The sequence below is a fragment of the Petaurus breviceps genome, unplaced genomic scaffold (genome assembly GCF_028583685.1).
Source record: "Petaurus breviceps papuanus isolate PSGF00001 unplaced genomic scaffold, PetGlider_PUasm1.0 189, whole genome shotgun sequence".
Classification (NCBI taxonomy): Eukaryota; Metazoa; Chordata; class Mammalia; order Diprotodontia; family Petauridae; genus Petaurus; species Petaurus breviceps.
The window spans coordinates 19,331,431-19,349,535 of NW_027185809.1; the positions used below are offsets into that span (position 1 = coordinate 19,331,431).

The 18,105-nt window shown below is 36.4% G+C and overlaps 1 protein-coding gene across 4 annotated transcripts in view; it reads left to right on the forward strand.

The window, feature by feature from the left end:
- Positions 1–18,105, forward strand: part of PPP2R5E (protein phosphatase 2 regulatory subunit B'epsilon) — a 203,118-nt gene that overhangs the window by 154,498 nt on the left and 30,515 nt on the right. For all 4 annotated transcript variants that reach the window (XM_069092025.1, XM_069092023.1, XM_069092024.1 and 1 more), the window contains 3 exons: positions 2,002–2,094; positions 17,158–17,288; positions 17,404–17,463. In XM_069092025.1, the coding sequence (XP_068948126.1) occupies positions 2,002–2,094; positions 17,158–17,288; positions 17,404–17,463 (284 nt within the window). The remainder of the gene's footprint in view (positions 1–2,001; positions 2,095–17,157; positions 17,289–17,403; positions 17,464–18,105) is intronic.

Genomic DNA, 18,105 nt, shown 5'->3' on the forward strand with positions numbered 1-18,105 from the left:
GATATGTGGTACATGTTTGGCAGGGGCTCCTAAATATTATTATAAGTCTGAGTCTTATGTTTTATACTGCTTTCCTACTTTACTTACTCTGAAAAGAATTTTTTAAAAGGATAATCCTCTGGGAAAAATCTCAATTGCATATTTAGAACTGGAAAGGACCTTAGAGATCATTTAGTCTCCCTACTCCATTTTATGGATTAGGAAACAAGCCCAGACAATACAAATATTTTACCCATTGTCCCACAGGTATTAAGAAGAACTAAGGTTGGAGCTGAAGTCCTCTGACTTGAAATCCAGCTCTTTCTACTGCATTGAAGTGGGAAGCTTTATTTTATAGCTTTTTCTTCCTCCAGAGAAGTCCTCTGTGTTCCTATTGTTCAGCTTTTTAAATATTTTTCCGCATTAATGACTTTAAAATGATTCTTATCCTTCCCACTTTTGAAATAGTTTTACAAATTACTGAGCCAACTTATTCTCTCATATGTTGCCGAGGCTAAAAGAAATGAGATTTCCTTCTTGGGCTAGGTAGTTTGCATTTTGTGTGTGTGTGTGTTCCTTTTTGCATTCTGTCCCCACCTCTCTTCCACCTCCCAAGGAGAGAGACTAAGTTTTGCAAATTAGAGTCTTGTGCTAAAAAATAGGCCTTAGCATTTCAAGTAGTAGATTTTTTTTTACTAACTTCTTACCATTAAGGGAGCACTTTCTGGTTCAGGTTTAAGATTAAGAATAAGAGATCCTGAAGTCTTTCCCTTAGTTTGGCATGAAATATTCATGAGGTACCTTGAAAACATAATTTATTTATTTATTTTTAAAGCAATCGGGGTTAAGTAACTTGCTCAAGGTTACAGGGCCAGTTATTTCTGGGTGTGGTGCTGAGTATCTGAGCCCGGATTTGATCCAGGTCATCCCGACACTGGAGCCGGTGCTCTTACTCACTGAGCCACCTGGCCGCCCTGAAACATAATTTATTTTTTGATTCCATCCTTCTTTCTGATAATGTGAAGATTTGCCTTTGAGGTTCTTAGGCAAAATTTATTGCTTAAGTGCAAAATGCTTTTTGGTATGTATTAATAAATATAGCCAAGCTTTTATACTAAACTATTAAAAATCATAATTGATTTCAGGGAACCAGAGGGCAGAGAGAATGCATTTCCAATTATATTAGAAACCCTTACCATCCAGTGAGTGAGTTTTGCAAGATGAGAGCATGGGAGCTGGCAAATGATGCGACTGTCCTTATTAGGGTCATTTGCACAGGCTCACTTACTTTTGCATAATTAATAGTTGTTCAAAGATCATAGTATAATGAGTCAAAGAAAGTTTTTTCCTTTGAAGTGTTGAGACCTAGAGGCATTTTTTTTTTTTATTAGCATGACAACATTGGGACCAAAAAGCATAGATTACTGGGGTGGGAGTGGTGGAGGAGAACTTAGGAGAGAAGCTCTTAATTTATGGAAAATTGAAATAGGGGAAAATGGTGGGGTTTTTTGCCAAAATATAATAAGACTTCCATGAGCATATATTAGAACTAATACTCAAGTTCCTTTCTACTACTGAATGCTGCAGGTTGCTGTAAAACCCCCTCCATATTTCCAGGTCAGGACTGATATTACTGCTCCAGTCACTGATGTGGAAAGGGAGCTAGAAACATGGCTGGCTATGTGCCTATCTATAGGTTTTAATTTAACAGACTCAAATCACAAATACTGTAGTGGAATGTTAAACACCTCCGAACATAGTGAAACATCTTTACCCCAGTTTATTGTGTGTGTCTCAGATCCTTCACAATATATCAAAGCAGTTCTGTGAGCAAAGTTGATTTAATGTCACTTCTGTGCTGGTAAGAAAACCAGTCATAAGAAAGGCAAAAATGATGTGATTGGCTTCTAGCTTCTCTGGGGTTCTAAATCCCAGTCCCAGTCCACTCTTTGTGCTCTGCTGCTTACATTTTTCTTTTTAGTATATCTTATTTCAGAACTCATTGTACTCTGTCTGTTGCAGCTTGTATATGAATTTTTCATACGATTTTTGGAAAGCCAAGAATTCCAACCCAGCATTGCCAAAAAATACATAGATCAGAAATTTGTATTACAGGTAAGAAAATTATTTGTTCAAATTAATTATATATTTGTCACTGTTGTGTTTTGTTTCTTTGCTATTGAACTTAGTATGGGTAAATGGTCAAAGGTTTGTTCAGGACAGGCAAGGGGATACCAACTAATTTTCTACCTCAATAGATATATATGTGCATACATATGTGTCCATATATATATAAAAATGTGTATGTGTTATACACACACATGTGAATTTCCATTGTATTCTATTCAGTGCGGCATCTCCCTTAATTCACTGCATTGGATTTCTGCAGTTTCCTTATATAGGTTGTTTAATTATAAAGTAATTTCTCATGTATAGCTCTAGTCTCTCATGAACCTTTGTTATTTTAAAACCTATTATTCAAATAAGGATTCTTACGGGTCTCTTGTATGGGTCTTTTGAAACTGAACATTTGATCTGCAGCGTTTGACTAGAAAGCATAAATAAAATGTTTTAAATAATAGGAGTTAAAACTGTTCTGTAGTTCCTTTTTCCTTTTAGGAAGCAGCACACCTTCTTGGTAGGAAGCAATATTATAAATCTTTGGCAGTTTCCTTAGAAGGATTAACCCTCTCTTGGACAGTTAGAAATCTTTGGTTGTAGGGGCAGCCAGGTATCACAGTGAGTAACAGCACCGGCTCCAGTGTCGGGATGACCTGGGGATCGAATCCTGGGTTCAGACACTTAGCACACACCCAGGAACCCTTGGCCGTGTAACCTTGAGCAAGTTATTTAGCCCCAATTGCTTAGGGGCGGCCAGGTGGCTCAGCGAGTAAGAGCACCGGCTCCAGTGTGGGGATGACCTGGGGATCAAATCCGGGCTCAGATACTCAGCACCATACCCAGGAATAACTGGCCGTGTAACTTTGAGCAAGTTACTTAACCCTGATTGCTTTAAAAAAAAAAAAAAAGAAATCTTTGGTTGTAAAACTTAATGCTTTATAAATTATAATGACCAAGATTGGCTCCATAGAGGAGTTATGAAAATCCATCTCCCTGCTTAAAGGTGGGGAACTGTGGATATGAGATAATGTATATGCTGTCAGACATGTTCACTGTGTTGGTTGGCTTTGCTCAATTGTTTTTTCCATTTTTAATCCTTATTATAAGAGAAGGCCCACTGGGTGAGGAGGAATGGAGGATATATTCAGAAATAAATATGATAAAAAATGAAAAACATCAATAATTTTTTTAAACTATCTAAAAATTTTAGATTGGATTTTTACAGACCTTTGGGGTTCAGAGCCTGTAAGTTAAGGCTAACTCTTCCTATTTGTCCTTATCTTAGGACTCCTTACAGTTCTGGGCCAGTTCTTTCACTTTAGGCCCCGGCCTAACAGACAGTGAGGTCCATTGTCAATAATTTTCACCTCTTAGGAAAAAGGGCAAATTAGATATAGTATTTAGAAAAGAACAGATACCCTTCACTGTAAGGCAACAGAATTTCATATGTACAGACTTTAATAACAGTCAACAAGTTTTTGTAAGCATCTCATTATGTCAGGTACTGAGGACAAAACTGCAGAGAATGAGGAAAATAAGTAAACAAGATTGAGTGACTTGCCCAGGGTCACAAAGCTAGTAAGTGTTTTAGGCCAGATTTGAACTCAGAAAGATGAGTCTTCCTGATCCAAGCCTTAGTGCTCTATCCACTGCACCACCTAGCTGTTCTTTATACTAAGCTGTTTTAATTTTGAATATGGCAATTATCAACACCTCTTGGTGGAGGGGAGCTCCTCAATACTTTTTAAGAGTATAAAGAGGCGAGACTAAGAGGCAGGCCCGGAAAGCCCCTGATCAACTCACAGGGCAAGTTGTCCCACCAACCACAAGGGCCACTACCAGGCCTATCACCAAAGGGCTGGGACTGGAAAGACCCAGGTTAGAACCAAATACAGGGGCCCCAGTCCTGGACAGCAAATACTCCTGGGGCTACCACTTCATAGCCCAGAAATTTAAAAAATAAAAAAAGCCCCTATCAGGACCTCCAAAGACCAGAATGGCAGAGTGAACCTCACCTGCTCCTACGGCGCCGCCCCCCCCCCCCCCCAAAACATAGTAACTCTTGCCCCAGGGCAAAACCCTCTGCAGTAAAGGCTTGGGATCCCTAGAGGAAGGGCGTGGCTAGGACCCTGCCTCAAAATGGATAGAAAGCAGACTACAAAGATAAAGACTCTGGAGTCCTACTATCCTCAGAGGGAGGAACCAAACTCTGGGAGACAATGTGGACTCCACACCCAAAGCTGAAACATCAACAGGGAATGGGTCCCAAGCACAGGAAGCTCTCCAAGATGAGATCAAAAGGAACTTTGAAAACCGAATGAGAGAGATAGAAGACAAAATGAATAATTCTCTCAAAACCAAAATAGCAGAATTAGAAAAACATTATAATGAAGAAAGCATCTCTCTAAAAAGAAAAGTGTATGATATAGAAAAGGAGCTCCAAAAATTAACCAAGGAAAATGATTTGCTAAAAACTAGAATCAACCAAATTGAAACAAATAACTCTATGAGGAACCAAGAATTAGTCAAACAAAACAACAAGAATGAAAAATTAGAAAAAGAGGTAAAATACCTCAAAGAAAAAATAACTGACCTGGAAAACAAATCCAGGAGAGATAATCTGAGAATCATAGGCCTACCAGAAAATCATGATGAAAAAATGAGCCTGGACAACATTCTCCAAGAGCTCGTTAAGGAAAACTGCCCTGAGATACTAGAATCTGAGGGTAGAGTAGAAATCAAGAGAATCCACCGGACACCTGCTGAAAGAGATCCCAAACTGAAAAATCCTCGAAATGTTGTGGCCAGACTCCAGAACTACCAGATAAAAGAGAAAACACTTCAAGAGGCCAGAGAGAAACAATTCAAATATTGAGGGCCCACAGTGAGGATTGCACAGGATTTGGCAGCCTCTACACTGAAAGATCGGAGGCAGTGGAATGCAATTTTCTGGAAGGCAAAAGAGCTCAGGTTACAACCAAGGATCATATACCCAGCAAGACTGAGTGTATTCTTCCAGGCAAAGAGATGGTCATTCAACTATATAACAGAGTTCCAGACCTTCCTGATAAAAAAGCCATAACTCAATGGAAAATTCAACATCCAATTACAAGATACAAGAGTGACATACAAAGTCGAACAAGGAAAATACACACACACCCTGCTATTTGATAAGAAAAAACTGGTTATAGACAAGTAGAGGGTATGAGTATAAAGTATACAAAATGACAATTAAAAAAAATCTTATTAAGGGCTACAAAGGGACTGCAATGGAAGAAAGAGAATGAATGAAGTGGAAAAGGGTAAATTATGCCACACAAAGAGGCATAAAAACTGTAGAGCAGAGGAAAAGAAGGGAGGGAGATGGGAATCATATGAGCTTTTCCCTCATTGGTTCTGGTGCAAGGAGGGAATAACAACCAGTTAAGCATAGGACTCTATGGAAAAGAAATGCAAAAAGTATCATTTTAGAGGGAGAGAAGGGAGGGAGAGGAGCTTCGCATGAGATTTGTTCCTGTCACTCTTGGTACGAAGAAGAAATAACATACTTCATTAAGTATAAAAATATCCTACAGGCAGGAGGAATATCCTACAGGAGGGGGAAAGGGCTATGAAGGGGGGGGGTTAGTAGGGAGGGAAGAAGTAAGGGGAAAGGGGAGGAAAAGGGAGGGGGGCTGATAAGGGAATACTGAGGGAGGCGGTGGTTAAAAGGAAAACTATTAAGGGAGAAAGGGGGGGGAAATATGAACATTAACAGGGGCGGGAATAGCATGGAGGGAAAGAAATAAATAACAATCATAACTGTAAATGTGAATGGAATGAACTCTCCCATAAAACGGAGACGGATAGCAGAATGGATTAGAAATCATAATCCTACAATATGCTGCTTACAAGAAACACATATGAAACAGAGAGATACACACAGGGTAAAGGTAAAATATATCATGCCTCAGCTAAAGTATAAAAAGCAGGGGTAGCAATCCTTATCTCAGATAAAGCAAAAGCAAAAATTGACCTAATTAAAAGAGATAAGGAAGGAAACTATATCCTGTTAAAAGGCACCATCGAGAATGAAGCAATATCATTACTTAACATATATGCACCAAGTGGTATAGCATCCAAATGAGAAGGTAAAGGAATTAGAAGAAGAAATAGATAGCAGAACTATACTAGTAAGAGACCTCACTCTCACCCTCTCTGAACTTGATAAATCTAACCTCAAAATAAACAAGAAAGAAGTTAAGGAGGTGAACAGGATTTTAGAGAGGATAGGTATGATAGATCTCTGGAGAAAACTGAATGGGGATTAAAAGGAATATACTTTCTTCTCAGCGGTTCATTGCACATACTCAAAAATTGACCATGTTCTAGGGCATAAAATCCTCACAATTCTATGCAGTAAGGCAGAAATATTAAATGCATCCTTTTCAGATCATGATGCAATAAAAATTATATGCAATAAAGGGCCATGGAAAGACAGCCTAAAAACTAATTGGAAATTAAACAATTTAATCCTAAAGAATGAGTGGGTCAAACAAGAAATTATAGAAACAATCAGTAATTTCATTCAAGAGAATAATATTAATGAGATAACATACCAAAATTTGTGGGATGGATTAAAGGCAGTTCTTAGGGGAAGTTTTATATCCCTGAGTGCATACATGATTAAATCAATGAATTAGGCATGCAATTGAAAAACCTAGAAAAAGAACAAATTCAAAATCCCCAATTAAATACTAAATTAGAAATATTGAAAACCAAAGGAGAGAATAATAAAATTGAAATTAGGAAAACTATTGAATTAATAAATAAAACTAAGAGCTGGTTTTATGAAAAAAAAAAAAACCCAACCAAATTGATAGACCCTTAGTCAACATGATAAACAAAAAAAGAAGGAAGAAAACCAAATTATGAGTATCAAAAATGAAAAGGGTGAATCTATCTCTAATGAAGAGGAAATCAAAACAATAATTAGAAATTATTTTTCCCAATTGTATGCACATAAATTTGACAGTTTTAGGGAAATGGATGAATATTCACAAAAATGCAAGTTGTCCAGATTAACTGAAGAAGAAGTAAATTACTTAAATAACCCCATCTCAGAAAAAGAAATTTAACAAGCCATCAGTCAACTCCTTAGGAAAAAATCTCCAGGGCCAGATGAATGTACTAGTGAATTCTATCAAACATTTAAAGAAAAATTGATTCCAATACTCTACAACCTAATTGGGAAAATTAGTGAAGAAGGAGTGCTACCAAATTCTTTTTATGACAAAAATATGGTACTGATACCTAAATCAGGAAGAGATAAAACAGAGAAAGAAAATTATAGACCAATCTCCCTCATGAATATGGATGCAAAAATTCTAAATAAAATACTAGCAAAAAGACTACAGCAACTTACCTCAAGAATAATACACTTTGATGAGGTAGAATTCCAGGAATTCAAGGATGCTTTAACATTAGGAAAACCATCAGTATAATTGATCATATCAACAATAAAACTAGCAGAAACCACATGATCATCTCAATAGATGCAGAAAAGGCTTTTGACAAAATACAACATCCATTCCTATTAAAAACATTAGAAAGTATAGGAATAAACAGAGCCTTCCTTAAAACAGTAGGTAGCATCTATTTAAAGCCATCAGCAAGTATTATATGTAATGGGGAGAAGGTGGAAGCATTTCCCATAAGATCAGGGGTGAAACAAGGGTGTCCACTATCACCCCTCTTATTCAATCTGGTACTAGAAATGTTAGCAGTAGCAATTAGAGAAGAAAAAGAAATCAAAGGAATCAAATTAGGCAGAGAAGAGACCAAGCTATCACTCTTTGCAGATGATATGATGATATACTTACAGAATCCTAGAGAATCAAGTAAAAAACTACTTGAGACAATAAATAAATTTGGCAAAGTTGCCGGATATAAAATAAACCCACATAAATCCTCGGCATTCCTATATATTTCCAAAGAAATTCAACAGCAAGAGATAGAAAGGAAATCCCCTTTAAAGTTACTGTAGACATTATAAAATATTTGGGAATCTACCTGCCAAAACAAACCCAGGATCTATATGACCACAACTACAAAAACTTTTCACACAAATAAAGTCAGATCTAACTAATTGGAAAAATATCAATTGCCCGTGGCTGGGTCGAGCTAATATAATAAAAATGTCAATTTTACCTAAATTAAATTATATATTCAGTGCCATACCAATTAATTTACCAAAAAAACTACTTTATAGAGCAAGAAAAAATAGTAACAAAATTCATTTGGAAGAATAAATGGTCCAAAATATCAAGGGAATTAATGAAAAGAAATGCTAGGGAAGGTAGACTAGCTATACCAGATTTCAATTTGTGTTATAAAGCAGCAGTCATCAAAACTACTTGGTACTGGCTGAGGAATAGAGCAGTGGATTAATGGAATAGATTAGGCACACGAGATTCAGAAGTCAACAACTATAGTAATCTATTGTTTGATAAACCCCAAGACCCCGGTTTTTGGGATAAGAACTCACTATTTGACAAAAATTGCTGGGAAAACTGGAATATAGTATGGCAGAAACTGCGCATAGACCATTATCTAACACCATATACCAAAATCAAGTCTAACTGGGTGCATGATCTAGGTATAAAGGTTGATACTGTAAGCAGTCTTGGAAAACAAGGAATAGTTTACCTGTCAGATTTGTGGAGAGGGAAAGACTTTATGACTAAACAAGAATTAGAGAACATTATAAAATGTAAAATGGATAATTTTGACTACATGAAATTGAAAAGTTTCTGTACAAACAAAGCCAATGTAACCAAGATTAAGAGGGAGGTGGGAAATTGGGAAAGAATCTTTACAACCTATGTCTCTGACAAAGGACTCATTTCTAAAATATACAGAGAATTGAGTCAAATTTATAAGAATACAACTCATTCCCCAATTGATAAATGGTCAAAGGATATGAACAGGCAATTTTCAGAGAAAAATTAAAGATATCTATAAGCACATGAAGAAATGCTCTAAATCACTATTGATTAGAGAAATGCAAATCAAAACAACTCTGAGGTACCACATCTCACCAGTCAGATTGGCTAAGATGACAAAACAGGAAAATTACAAATGCTGGATAGGATGTGGGCAAATTGGAACACTAATGCAATGCTGGTGGACTTGTGAACTGATCCAGCCTTACTGGAGAGCAATCTGGAATTATGCCCAAAGGGCTATAAATAATTTCATATCATTTGACCCAGGAATTCCACTCCTAGGGTTATATCCCAAAGAGATCATTGAAGTGGGAGAACGACCCACAGGTACAAAAATGTTTATAGCAGCTCTTTTTGTGGTGGCAAAGAATTGGAAATTAAGGGGGTGCCCATCAATAGGGGAATGGCTGAACAAGTTGTGGCATATGCATACTATTGTGCTATAAGAATCGAGGTGCAGACGGTCTCCATAGTAACGTGGGAGGCTTATACGAACTGATGCTGAGTGAGAAGAGTAGAACCAGGAGAAATTTGTACACAATTACAGACACAACGTATGTGTGATGACCAACTTTGATAGAATGGACTCTTCTCAGCAATGAAGTGATATAAGTCAATCCCAAAAGACACATGATGGAGAGAAATGTGTACATCCAGAGAAAGAACTAGAAAGAACTGAGTTTATATCCAAATGGAAGCAAAATACCTGATCTTTTTCCTTTTCTTGTTTGGTTTTGTGTCCTCTTTACCATTTTTCATTCCATCTGTTACAATCCATCTTTATAACATGACTAATGTACAATGTGAAAGTATTTACAGATCCTGTACTTGAGTATATGACATCATGGCGGGGACAAAATGTGAAACTCAAGGAATTGTGGAATTGAATCCTGTCAACTAAAAGCAAACAAATTAATTAAAATATTTTTTAAAAAGAGTATAAAGGGGCCCTAGAGCAAATAAAATATTGGTGTATTCTTACATGAAACTTATCAGAAAACTATTCCCAATTAAATTAACTTCTTCCTTCTATCCCACCCATAAAAGCAAACTCACCAAACCCCCTTCATCCTCGTTCCAGTATAACATTCATTTTTCTTAATTTTTCATGGGCAGCTGACAGAATTCATACTTGATTTGAAAAAAGAAAGAAAGAAACCTAACAACAAAGTTATTTCATAATATCATAGATTATGGGATTTTGTAGGCAATCTAGTCCAAGTCTTTCATTTTGCAGGTAATTTAATTGAAGGATCCTAGAGGCAGCTAGGTGATATAGTTGAGATAGGGTACATTGCGTTCAAATAAGGTAGGCCTGAGTTTAAATTCTATATCAGTTACTTGGTAGTTGTGTTATCCTGGGCAAGTCAGATAACTTCTGTGTATCTGTTTCCTCGTCTGTAAAATGGTGATAATAATGGGGTTGTTGAGGATAAAAGAAGACAATATTTGTAAAGTTATATCCTGTACTCTATGAATGTTAGCCCTTATTAAGTACATTATTAGTGATTTTTTTTTTACATCAACACAATTTCTCCCAATATACCATCTCTTGCCTTTCTCAGAGAGCTATCTCATGTAACAAATAATATATTTTTTTTGATAGAGGGAGGGTGGGGTAATTGAAGTGACTTGTCCAAGGTCACATGGCTATTAAGTATTAAGTGTCTGAGGCCGGATTTGAACTCAGGTCCTTCTGATTTCAGAGCTGGTGCTGTATTCACTGTACCGCCTAGCTACCCCACAAATAATATTTTTTTTAAAAGAATAAGAAGAGAAAAAAATCAGACCTAATCGCTATATTGAAAAAAGTTTGGAAACATGAAGTATACCAGACTTGTAGATGTCTTATCTCTGCCAAAGAGTGGGGTGGGGAGTGTCTTCTCTTATCTCTTCCTTCTAGGGATGTCTCTTTATATCTTTGAAACACTCACTTTTGATTTGTGTGTATTTGCTCTTTCCATCTGCATTGTTGTGGTCTTTGTGTATGTCTTGACTCTGCTTCATTCCATGTTATTTCATATTCTTCTGCCTCTGAACTTATCACATTGATCATTTCTTACAGCACAGCAATATCCCATCACATTTCTTAAGCTATTTCCTAATTGATAGCCATTAGCTTGGCTTTTAATTCCCTAATGTCACAAAAAGTAGCTATTCTATTATCATTATATTTGGAGTGATTTTTCCAGTGTCACTCAGGTAGTAGGGGACTATTTAGGGTTTTCAACATAAACTCTCTAACTCCAAATCTAGGGTTCTTTCTGCTGTATCATGCTGCATCTTATTGGAATTAGTCAGAATATTTGTATGTAAACTGGCTTTCTGGAGTTAAAATGGTGAAAGGCATAATTTGGGGAGAAATGTTGAAAAATGTTATCTGCAAATTTGTGTGTTACCTGATTTCGAGCCCTGAAGATTTCCTAATGTTGGTGATGATATAAGTTCATTTGATTCCTTTAGTCATCCCTAAGTCCCTAAGATAAATTACAATAAAAGTTACCAATTATAGAATACTGTGAGGTTTGCAGAGTGCTTTATCAATATGTTATCTGATCCTTACAACTCTAGTTGGTAGAGAAAACTGTGATAGAGAAGTTAAATGACTTTCCAAGTGTCACATGACTGCTAAGACTCTGAGGCAAGATTTGAATTTATATCTTCTTAACTTCAAGTCCTATTCTCCATCTCTTTATTCGTTAAGATAGCTGCCTTCCATTCCTAAGATAATTTAATGGGGTAATTCAGTGCATCAGAAAGCCATAGAAAGGAGTTTGAGTATTCTGTAAATGAATATTAGAAAGGGGGAAAGCATAATGATATCTTTAACCCCAATGTGTAGTATATCCCAAAAGTTAATGGAGAGAGGAAATTTAATCTTGTTTTCAACCCTACACTTTCCCTTTACTTCCTCTTTTATAGCATGAATTGAACAGTCTCCTCAGAAGTTTTTTCAACCACATTCTCCCATTCATACCAGGGATACAAAACCCTTTCCTATTTGACTATAAAGGAACTAAGGTTATAGTCTGTATTAACATTGAATAATACTGATAATTTTACCATGTTTAAAAAATAATGTTCAAAAATCTGAACAATATGGTGGAAGCTGAGCATTGCTCGCATTTATAAATGAACCAACATTATACGTTTATAGGCTGTATAATCAAAGAGATAGATAACCAGTTTTAGTGAATTATTAGTCTAGTGTAGCCCATCCTAGCACAGTAAATATCATCTATTAAAGTTTACCAAAGTAATTTGATAAGTGAATCTCTCAACAAATTTGCTTTGCATCTAGCATATGAAAAATGTAAGAGTAAGGTAAATTTTTCAGCTTTTAGGTAGAGCATTAAATATTAACAGCGGTAAACACACACACACACACACACATGCTCACACAGAGGAACACAAAAATTGTGTTACCAGCAAATGGTACAGTTTATATTTTTAAATAAATGAACATAAAATTTAATATTTTAAATAATATATTTTGTAGCACTTGAAGTCTTCTTTACCTGTTCAGATAGAAGGGACTGTAACATAGGAGAAAAAATTGCCTGAGATCGTGATGCTGCATTCTGGATTGGGATGAAGCTCAGAGAGTAGATGTCTGCTTTGGCCTCCACACATCTTGCCTAAATGCTTGTCCTCAGAATTCCCTGGGAAAAATAACAATAATAATACTTTTTTCTTTTTTTTTTCTCCCTCCTCAAATAACACCCTTCTGACTGAATGGGATGGTTTCTTACCCTTTCCCACACGACCCTTCCTAAATACTATGTACCACAGTGAAATTACTGGGCATCTTAACTTGATTCCCCCACATAGAGTTGAGCCTTATTCCAGTGCACCCTTCAAGAAGAAGGAAGATCTTAAATTGAGTACAGTTCAGTGAACAATGATGAGGCAATTACCAGGCCATCTCCTTGGAGAGATGCAAAGTTTAGGTCTAACCGATGGCTAGGATATTTGTGGTTATGAATCTAATCAGTCCTTCTTTCTGTGTGTGTTTTCACCTGTGACAAAAGCTTATTGGATGATACATCATATACGTTAGTTAATTAGGGAAGTTAAGGATTGGTTTTAGTTATTTTTGACCTTATTTGGTATTCAACTGTTTTCTCCACATTAACTTATTGTAAATATTATTTAATATTAAGATAAAATTTACTTAAAGCCAACATTTATTTGAATGATTAGTTAGTGTTGCACAGTCACTATGTATGAACCAGCATTTAGGCCTCCGTGAAGATTTACAGACAGGAATGGGAAAAGGTTCTGTACTTTTTTGTTTTCCTTTTTAAAAAATAATTTAGTTCAATTGTACAAGTATTTATTATCACCTGTTTCTCTTGAGCAAGGCTCTCCACCAGATACTCAGCATACAATGAAACAACAAAATAGCCTGTGCCCTAACATTCTATGGGGGGGAGGGGGAAGTGACACATGCAGTAAAAATTATATAAGTAAATACAATATATTGTTATTTGTCCTTCATTTTCAAAAAGAACCGGTGACATCATGGGTGAGGCCTTGACCTGCATGTGAATTGGATTTAATGAAGCAGAGCTGCACAAAGTTAACTTCACTCTCTCTTCTTGAATCATTTTAATCCAGTGGCAGGACAGAAGTTAAAGACATCTGGCAGTGGTCTGGGTTACAGCGGAGGACTGGTTTCTCTGATGCCTGACCAGTCTCTCCTAAGAGCCCCACAGCACCGATTTCATCCGCCTTTGTGGTCATTGGAACAAATTGTTCTCATCTGCCCATTCTGCCAGGGAAGGTTTTTCACATGCTTGGTGTGGACATCTCCCTGATTCCTCACATGCTAGGGGTAAACATCCCCCTAACTCACCGACCCTTAATCTGGTTTAGCTCCTAAGGTGTGGCAGCTGTGCCTTCCACAGCTTCTTGGAGCCCTAGGTGAGAGTTGGATGAATCAGGTGGGCATCCAAGGTAGATGAATAGTCCCCAAAAGATCTCAGTAAGCCCAAACACTGGAGGTGCTTGTCCTCCTGAATGTCCCATACACCCCAAATATAACGTATAGAATATATACAAGGCAGTTTAATATAAAAGACTGTTTATTAGCAATAGAACAGTTTCCAGAGGCCAGAATGGAAAAATAAGTATTGAAATAGGAACGCAAGAGGGATATAGTATACATAGCTGAATGTGAGGGAGCAAGGAGTGGTGGTGTTCAGGGAAGGCGGCTTCAGTCTAGACAGGCTACACTTTAGAATCACAGGGATCCTGAGTGGAGGCCTGTTAGCCCTTTATCTCCTTCAAGGTAGCAAAGGTAATGTTGATTTGATGATTCATCCTTGGGGAAAATGTGGAAGTGTATACATGTGGCAGCAAGGCAGATGTCCTATCTCAGGTCTTTCCTCCTGGTCCAGTGGAGTCTCTGATAAATTTTTCTTAAACATTCACTAAAATCTGGTAATAAGAGGAAAACATTTCTTTCTCTTGTGGTAGATTGCACCCAAGGGCCTTACTTTAGATTTTTTTATTCTATACAATCCACTTTAGATTTATTCTGTTAGATTCAGAACAGGGTCTTTTAATTGACCTCTTCTGCCTTGTTTTAGGAAGATTGACTTCTGTATTAATGTCAACTTTGGGTTAGCACTTTGACAGATCATTCTATTCCGTATTTACCTTGGAAGCTTGATTATGTTTTCATTTTGACAGTTTGTTGTTGTTAGCCATTTTCAGTTGTTTCTTGGCAAAGATATTGGAGTGGTTTGTCATTTCTTCTCAAGCTTCATTTTACAGATGAGGAAACGGAAGTGAGGTGATCCTTAAGTGACTTACCCAGGGTCACACAGCTAGTAAGTGTCTCAGGCCAGATTTGAACTCAAGAAGATGAGTCTTCCTAACTTCAGGCCCAGTACTCTATCCACTGTGCCACCTAGCTATCCCTGGTTTGATAATAGGCTACCTGCTATCTATATTCTATATTTAAACAAGTTGAATCATTTTTCTCATTCCTTCTTTAAGTATGTGTGTGGATACACAGCAATTGTGTTTCACATATCACTGTTCTTTATTTTTTTTGTTCTTTTTTTTTTTTTAAAGCAGTTGGGGTTAAGTAACTTGCCTAAGGTTACATGGCCAGTTATTTTGTGTGGGTGTTAAGTGTCTGAGGCCAGAACCGATCCCAGGGCCTCCCAACTCTGGGGCCGGCACTCCTACTCACTGCATCTTCTTTTATTTTTTCCGTCAGATTAGAAACATAATTTTGACTTTGCCAGTTACTCCTGTTTCTATGATCTTAAGCACATCACTTACCTCCTTTGGGTCATTTTCCTCATCTGTAAGATGAAGGAATTGGACAAATGGCAAAGGTTTTGTTCCAGCCTATGATTTTTTTAATCTTTGTCTCTTCCTTATATTAAAGGATACATTGAGATATATCTTAATTCTTTTTGCCTCATGAAGTAGCTGAAAAGTGTGTAATTACACTATAATTCATTTTTTATTTTATTTTTCTTAAAGAAGTATTTTTTTAAAATGCATCTTTCTGCAGGACTAAAGGAAGGCATCCAGTTGTCTGTTTTTGAGGGTCTAATGAAACCATTAGTTAATGATTAAGTTTTCATGAAATGGTTTCATTCAACCATATGTAACTATAGTAAGCTCAAGCTTTATAACCTCTTTCACCTCCTTCCTTTATGCTGGTTGTGAATTACTCATGAAATTGCTTCACAAGACTTAAAATAGAAACAGAACCAAAAATAAGAAAAAAATCCATTCTTTCTATTAATGAGTAATTAATAGATGGAGTTAATATGTGTGAGTATATAGCAGAGTATATAAATCACAGAGCAAAGGATGAGACAAGAATAGCATACTTGTCTGTTTTCATTTTTGGCCAACAGTATTTCAGACTTTGTGAACATAGCTTTGTAGCTTATTTTTATATTTGAAGATGCTGTGGCTAATAATATCATTTATCACCTGTGTGTTTGTGTGAAAGAGAGAGAATGCCACTTGTTCCTTTTTCTGTTAACTTGCATTTAAATACCACTCATTGGTTTTGCAGTTAACACCATTGTTTATGGAACCATTTGATGTCTGTGGCACTGCCACTACTTCACCAAAAATCAAACCTTTTTTGATTGCTTTCTGCTAAAATGGTCTTTTCAGGTGTTCCGTGATTATGCCATATCATATGATATTAAGTGTGGTTTTTTTTTTAGCCTTTCTAATATTGTACATGGAAGAAAATGAAAATTTCTTTAATGTTTTACTCTAAACAACAAAGAGTGATAATCTAAAATAATTAACCTTTCAGTCCAGTGAGGAAAAACCATTGCATTCATAAAGATAACTGGAATTTTGTTAGGGCTACCAGCTTGTGATCATCTAGGGTAGTCTTAGCCAATTAAATCTGGGCAGATATTTAGATTTGCGAACATTTTAGCCATTTTGTATTTTCCTTTTTTTGGTTCGGGGGTCCCTTTCCTGGGTTGATTTGGTCAGAAAAATGTAATCATGTCGGCCAAACTGGTTATTTAACCCCTGTGTATTTAGTTAGGTTTGTTCCCAGATTATAGACATACATACAAAAACCTTCAAATATGTTAGCTTCAAAGTATCCAAAAAATATCATTGGCCAGATTAAAAATAGGCAGCAGCATGGGGCTGGCCTAGACCTAGGCCTTGGGTTCAGTTTCTGATTTTGCTACTTAAAATCTGTATGACCTAAAGTCAGGTTAAATTTGCTTCTCTGGGCTTCAATTTTCTCATCAGTAAATGGTGAATTGACTAGATTATTGTTAAGTCTGTCTGGCTCTGAATCCTGTGATCATATATGAAGATTCTGTAATACTTTCTTGCATATAAACAGTCTGTGCCTTTTTTACTTAGTGCTTTTGATTATTAAATGTTTGCCAGAAAACTTTCTCTGAAAAATGTACCATTTAGTGCTTTTTTAGAATGGTGACATAGACTTTAGACATAAATATGGTTCTGCTCATCAGCATTTCCTAAAATTAAGTTAGTGCATGAATTTTTATTGTTAAATAACATGTGTGATATGTTTGTGTGTTTTCCACAATAGCTTTTGGAACTATTTGACAGTGAAGACCCTCGAGAACGAGACTACCTAAAAACAGTCTTACACAGAATTTATGGCAAGTTTCTTGGTCTTAGAGCATTTATCCGAAAACAGATTAACAATATTTTTCTACGGTAAGTAGTAAGGGGAGAGAGAAGGAAGAAGAGTTTAGGGTTTTAGTAGAAATATTAAGTGAACTTGATACATTTAGCTAGTTAGCCTAAGAACATTATTTTTTTTCTGTTACAGGTTTGTTTATGAAACTGAACACTTCAATGGAGTAGCTGAACTGCTGGAAATATTAGGAAGGTAAGCACTTTTTGATTTAATTGCTAATCTCAGTTGAATAGCTATTTTGAAAATTAGAGTCAAGTGGCAAAACTGAAGTGCTGATTTAGATAAATCTTGCTGTAAATTGCTTCTTTGTATTTAGCTTGACTAATATCAGATTTTTTTTCTTAATCACTTTGCCCTACAGTTTTTTTTTCATTTTTCAAATGCTTTATTAACTTCTGATTTACATCATTAATTTCCACCAGATTTTGAGTTACAAATTTTCTCCCCATTTTTCCCCTACCCACCACCCCAAAATAGCAGTCCCATAGGATATCCCCTCCTCCAATCTGCTTTCTCCCATATCTTTTCCCATACCCCCTTAGACTTTTCCAGTAGGGCATGGTGGAGCTCTATGCCCCAGTGCCTGTATATCTTCTTTCTCAATTACATGTAAGATAGTATTAATAATAGTATATATGTATATAAAATTTTAAACATTTGATTTTAAATCTTTGAATTCCAGATTCATTCCCTTCCTCCCTTGTCACCCACCCTGACTGGGAAGATAAGCAGTTCGGTATAGCTTGTACATTTGTAGTTAATGCAAAACATTAACATAGTAGATATATTGTAAAAGACTGACTCTATTTCCCTCCCTCCTATTCCACCCCCCCC